The following is a 6,000-nucleotide window of genomic DNA, read 5'->3' as shown; positions in this document are numbered from 1 at the left end:
TGTATGACACACACCTTAGATCTAATATGAACATTATTATCAGGGCAAGTTTTATTGCATTAAAATCGTGAGAAATTTGCACTTAATTTTAAAAAAAGTTGCATTTATGCACAGGGTGTCGGTATTTTACCCAACCCAAAAAAACCCAGGTGTTTTTTTTTTAAAAAACCCACTTAAAAAAACCCAGAGCGTCATATTTGTCCAATTTTTATAACAAAATTGAAGAAATGAACCAAAGTACTACAAGGTAGGCTACTTAAAACAAACTCCAAATTAGGACTTAAGGATGTGATTGTGAAGGAAATTTTTAAGGATAAATTGAAAACACAGTGGATATTTCTGTACACAAAAATCAAGTAATGCCACTTTGTACTACACCAAAACTCATTTATGCAAGAAGCATAGGCGCCGACTCCGGAGGGGCGGCGCTCCCCCATGAATTTAGCTCGGGGTGGCTGCCCCCTAAAAAAAATCCTAAAGCAAATGTTTCTAAGTTCAAATTTGCGTTAGTTTGACCATCATTGCGGATCGATCTCATTTAAAAGACCTACTTGTTGCAACAAGAGCGCTGCTCCTAAGATAACAAAAGAAACAGAAGTACGGTAGCTGATAAACGCCAGCATGGTGCTGTTGAAGCATTGTAACAATGATTGAAAAACGTTTTTCTTGATTTCTTCCGCTTTGTTTTTTCTTGGAAATGTCAATAACGAGGTGCAGTTTGCTCAGTTTAGTATTTACGCGTATTAAGAGCTAAAGTTCAAAGTGACTAGCATGTAATTCGATGTAGCCTACAGGCCTCGAAATTCGTTTTTGTTGACGGCGTGTTCGGTCTGAGCAGCTATCTCGGCGGACAAATCAAGTCTTACGGCGGACACACCAGTTTTAGCTGTTGATCGTCATGCTTAATCACTTTATCTTGATAATAATTTTTCGCCATTTCAGAACTATAACTACGGTTTTAGAAGGCTTTTTAAAAAATCAGTAAAGTCACTCTGAAAGGCTTTCATCAGACCAACGACTTGCGCTTGAAGAGTCAAAGCGCCGTGTAGCTGGTCAATACGTCACATAACTGATTAACTTCCCCCGAACGAGGTCGTGTGGCTTATTGCGTCACAATACTCTGGGCAGGAGTCGGAAAATTTCTACACCAACGCTACTATTTTCTGCTGTGCAAAGTTTCATAGGCTTTTTTCTTTAAGTTTATTTTTGCGTGTCATGTGAGCGAAAGTGAATTTTCCTGGAGTCTTTTCTTTCTTACTGTAATACCAAAACTTAAAGGGGCAGTAAACCCCAAACCTTACTTTTCGATTTTTTTGTTTGTAAGTGGTCTAGACATGTATAATAAGTAGTTGTCGTTGAAATTTTCCTTTAATTTCATTGCGTTTCCTTTGTAGGGCCATTTTAGTTAGCCCTTAGTTTCAGAGCGACGCGTGCTCACTGAACCGTGCGATAATCACGTGTGACGTCATAAGAGTACTAGCCGATCTTATGTTCGCGCAAGATGCATTGTAAGGAAGTGTTCGTAGTGTCGTTTCCAACAAATACAATGAACTACATGTATTTATGTCGATTGTAAGCGGCTTAGTAGTTGATAAAATGAACACTGAAAGTAACTACCTTTCGACAAGTACCATATTAGTTTGTAAAGAACTAGATCAAGAAGATTCTTAAGACCTCTAGTATAGCTTACTGTATATACTGTCTGTACAAGTACATGTACAAAATTCACTCTCTCTGTGCACACGGAAAAGCTTTTTTCAAAGCAGACTTTGAATTCTGACTTTTTATTTCAAATCAGGATATTTAAATCCAACATATTTGCCGCTATCTTGATTTGAAAATTTCGACCTAATTGCCGAAACGACGCATGACGGCAGAGGCACACGGATTGAACGTCCAAGGTAACCCCAGATCCAGCAAACAAACTGTCTATAGGCAATGTGCCTATAACGTCTGTAAAAACAACTTTTGGTTACATTTACTCTTGTTACGGTAACTCCTTCAAATTCAAAACAACTTTTTAAATGGCCGCGAGTGTTGTAGCCTATGTGCCAATTCGATGGGAGACGGCCATGGCCGCAAATTTTTCTTGACTTGGCAATGGGAAGCATGTACATTGTACACTGTACAGCCAAATACAACTTGTATTGTTTCAGTGAAATTGTTTTCAGTGAAATAGCTTAGCATCAATAAATCATCATTACATTGTTGCTTTCTGGGCGAAGTTGGCCTGTTTACGAGCAGTTTTGAGAAAAGTACACATAATAGCAAATCAGTCGCTTTTTTACATTGGTTCAATGTTCAACGTTCAACGTCAGACGTTGAATCAATGTAAAAAGCGACTGATTTGTTATCTGGGTATGTTCACACTGAAACGACCATTTATTACGTTTAAATGAAGTAAGAGACGAAGTACATCTGCAAAACACAAGCCAACAATATAAAACGAACCAATTAAATCAGTCTCACACGATCAGAACTTAAAGTAACAAAAGTCCCTTTTACTGAACACAGCAAGAAAAGCTCTTATGAAAATGGGCTTGCAGAGAAAACAATCAATGGAAAGCGCGCCGAGCAGAGAAACTATAACGTACAAACATACGTAAAATAAACGTAAATTTGTTATAAGACACACTGGCTTTTCAATGAGTCATGTAAAAGAAGCTTGATTTGCTAGCTAAAGTATAAAATGTACTGGCTGAAGTCCATACCTGAAGAAGTTGCAAATCCACTATTTTATTCAATCTTGTGTCCATGATCGTGTATGTGCCGTGCTTCCCACAATGTCCAGGAGAATCTACCCTTCCATCTCCTGCTAACATGAGGTCAATACCATCACCTTCCAATTGTTGAAGTACAGTGTTCTGCTCAATGACATATTAAAAATTCTTATCAATGACACTATTTTAAAGAAAAGATTGAGCACTTCCGTTTACAGTATGTGTGTGTTTCCATACATCAGGAAGCATTCATAAAATATCTATAACAGATATATCATTGTTTACAAACTTCTATTTGAATAAGTTTATACTGATGAAGCCACACTTGTGTGGCAAAAGCTCTGTATTTAAATAAACCGATTCTTCTGATTTGGTGTGATATTGTTTACTTTATTTAAAATGTTTCGTCACACCGTGCATCCCAGCGGATCATCACTTAAATTATAGGAAAATTTGATGAAAAGTTTAGGAATGAAGTTTTGTTTTGGAATTTTACAAACTTACCCCGGCTTTTCACTACGTTCATTGGTAGACACCTCCGAAAATTTACTTATTGAGAAATTTGGATAGTGCATTTCATTATCTTCAAAAGATATGTCTTGCAAAGCCATTCCTGCTTTTTTGGAAGTGGAAGTAAGGTAATCTGGTGGAATTCATTTTCTTTCTTGCAAGTTGCAGGTCACACCTACAGGTTGTGTTAATACCAGGGCATTAGCCTGAGTTGCTGCAATAAACATATTCCAAATCAAGCAAAGCAACTTTTACAGTATTATTTGGCATCACTTCTCTTTCCAAAGCTATTAAAATGTACACTACTGTTATTTCATAATATGTTATATTATAGAGTCAAAGTTTCTTACCTTTCGCCGCACTCATTGGCTTCAAGGCAGCTTGGCATCCTTTTGATGAACAAGCACGGAAATCTAACACGTCATATTGTGTTACAGCATCACAAGTAACCATTTCTGTTTGGCATGACTTCGGCTTTTTTTAAATTTTTTCTCTCGATCTTTTCAGTGTACGAATTGGGGGTAGGAATTGTTCAGGGTACGAATTTGGGTGCATCCCTAGCCAGTAACTGAATAAGAAAACAACAATGTATATATGAAGGAACATTTTTTGTTAATGAACTTGGTGAATTATACATGGGACGTTCTTAAAGTGCATGTAGCTGGGAATCAGTATACCAGCAGGCAGCATACATATTGTAAACTTATGGAAAATAATTTCTCAAGGATGCTACTTCGCTACTTATGTGCGGTACTTTATAACAAACATGTAGTAATATAATTGTTAGCTTAAAATTACCTCAAGAACTTGCCGCTTCCTAGCAGCCGGTCGCATGGATGAAGTGGAATTTTGTTGTGGAGTTGTCTCTCTACTGGACTTTGAATCCAACGGTTGCAAAGTTGTTGAAATGTTTTTGTTTGGAAAAATTGAAGGGCATGCATTAAAGTTTAAATTGAGACGTGTGGCATGACCCATGTCAAATTGAAAAAGATTTTAAAAATCTGTTTCCTTGAAATGGAGTCGCCATATTGTGCTGGACTCTGTTGATCCTGGCCACACTCTTGTGGTGTTTACTTGTTCCATTTTTTTTTTATGGTACGATTTTATGGAAAATGGAACAAAGAAATTCTCCGCTCCGATAGCTCAATTGGTTAGCGCGTCACTTCTGGAACGAAGAAGCTTCAAGATCAAGCTGCGCTGGTTCGACTCTCGGGGTGTGCGCTTGAGCAACGCACGTTAAGGACTGCTCTCCATTCAGCGGCATTTAATGGATGGAATAGTTCCCCGGCAACAAGACTTCAACAATCGGAAACTTCACTCTGTCAATCTCGGTGACCGGGCCTGCGTCAGTGATTCAAAGCCTCTACAAGTATGCGAAACTGCCAGGATTAAGCTCTGCAAGAAGCTTTCCCAGTCCGAGGATAAAGATTCAATCAATCAATCAATCAATCAGTAGCCTAGAACTGTCAGATAAACAGTTATATACGGTACAACACACCGATTTGGCATGATGAGTACCAAATTGTAACAGGTTTAGCTTAGTTTACTCACACAGCACTGGGGAAGAATGCATATTGAGATACCAGTATAGGCCTACTTGTCTAGCCAATACACAATCACAAATTGAAATATATACATGAGTAAATACTAAGACTGGTAGGTAGGCCCATCGTGCATACAGCACAGGATGCAGCACTGACTAATCATGAAGTAAAAAATAAATGCAAATCTCTGCAACCTTTGACTGTCTGAACCTCTTGCTGTTAAATACCATCAAAACTATGCAAACACTGCAAGGGAACGTTCAAATATTACGTAACGCTTTTTTTCCAAATTTTTGACCCCCCCCTCCCCCATGTAACGCCAACGTAACGCTTTTTTCAGTCCCCCCCTCCCCCATGTAACGCTTTTTCACTACGAATTCAGCACAAAAAACTACCATTCCGTACTCGAAAGCGTTACGTAACGTTTTGCTTGAACCCCCTCCCCCCCGATGTGACGCTAACGTAACGCTTTGCATAAACCCCCCCTCCCCCTCGAAGGCGTTACGTAATATTTGAACGTTCCCCAAGGTCTAGCCCAAAATGTTTAGGTTAAACGTCCAACAAAAAGTTTAGTGTAGTCTGTAAAATGATGTAAGCTAGCACCAAGGCTACAATAAACTAAATCTGAACTTCAATTGTAACTTGGAATAATCTTATCGACTGCTGCAAACGCATGCCACACCTCAAACAAGCAAAATATTTGTCCAGCAGTACTCTCGTGACGTCACCCAAGAAAAATTTTTATTTCGACAACAGTTCGTGCAGTGTGTGTTCGAATTACAAAACCAAAACTTTGTTTTAAGATTGCGTGAGAACAAATGAGTATTTTTTCATAAAAACAAGTGCAACGTGTTTTTGAATATCCCCTTTATGTATTTCAACTCTCAATTTGCATTTGAAAATGGGGTTGTCTGCCCCTTTAACAAATTTTGTTGCATCTTGCTGTAATAGCGTACTCGTATAATCTAATTTAGTAACCAACCTTGCTGTATCATTATTACTCTGAGATCAAAGCCAGATATTGTGACGTAAAACTTGAACTAAATTGCGCGTGATTAGTGTAGAAGTACCTGTACTCCTATCGATTCTTAGCGAAGAATTTACCTTTGTTACGCTGATTCAATGTCATCAATCCTTGAAGCAACGTAAAAATGGAAAGTTTTCCTCCTTGAATGGAAGCTAAGGGATACAGTATTCACATTTTCTAGATGCGCGCTAGAATGCAC

At 38.3% G+C, this 6,000-nt stretch overlaps 1 protein-coding gene across 4 annotated transcripts; it reads right to left on the bottom strand.

Annotated features, from left to right (window-relative positions):
• Positions 1 to 1,776: 1,776 nt before the first annotated feature.
• On the bottom strand, positions 1,777 to 5,038 carry LOC145772788 (uncharacterized). 4 transcript variants are annotated; one of them, XR_014289322.1, is made up of 5 exons: positions 4,029 to 5,038; positions 3,581 to 3,798; positions 3,225 to 3,405; positions 2,712 to 2,864; positions 1,777 to 1,953 (listed from the first exon to the last, which is right to left on the bottom strand). XR_014289322.1 is itself a non-coding variant. In XM_082584665.1 (5 exons), the coding sequence occupies exons 2-3, from the start codon at positions 3,681 to 3,683 to the stop codon at positions 3,374 to 3,376; spliced, it is 174 nt and encodes a 57-aa protein (XP_082440791.1). In that variant the 5' UTR covers positions 3,684 to 3,798; positions 4,029 to 5,038; the 3' UTR covers positions 1,777 to 1,953; positions 2,712 to 2,864; positions 3,225 to 3,373. The 4 variants fall into 4 exon arrangements, 3 of the variants coding, with proteins under 3 accessions (XP_082440791.1, XP_082440789.1, XP_082440790.1); XM_082584665.1 differs by having other exon boundaries at positions 3,225 to 3,444; XM_082584663.1 differs by having other exon boundaries at positions 3,581 to 3,643.
• Positions 5,039 to 6,000: the final 962 nt, after the last annotated feature.

The sequence above is a fragment of the Aplidium turbinatum genome, chromosome 6, assembly GCF_918807975.1.
Source record: "Aplidium turbinatum chromosome 6, kaAplTurb1.1, whole genome shotgun sequence".
Lineage (NCBI taxonomy): Eukaryota > Metazoa > Chordata > Ascidiacea > Aplousobranchia > Polyclinidae > Aplidium > Aplidium turbinatum.
Note: the sequence above shows the minus strand (reverse complement) of the source record. Positions and strands in the feature narration are given on the sequence as shown.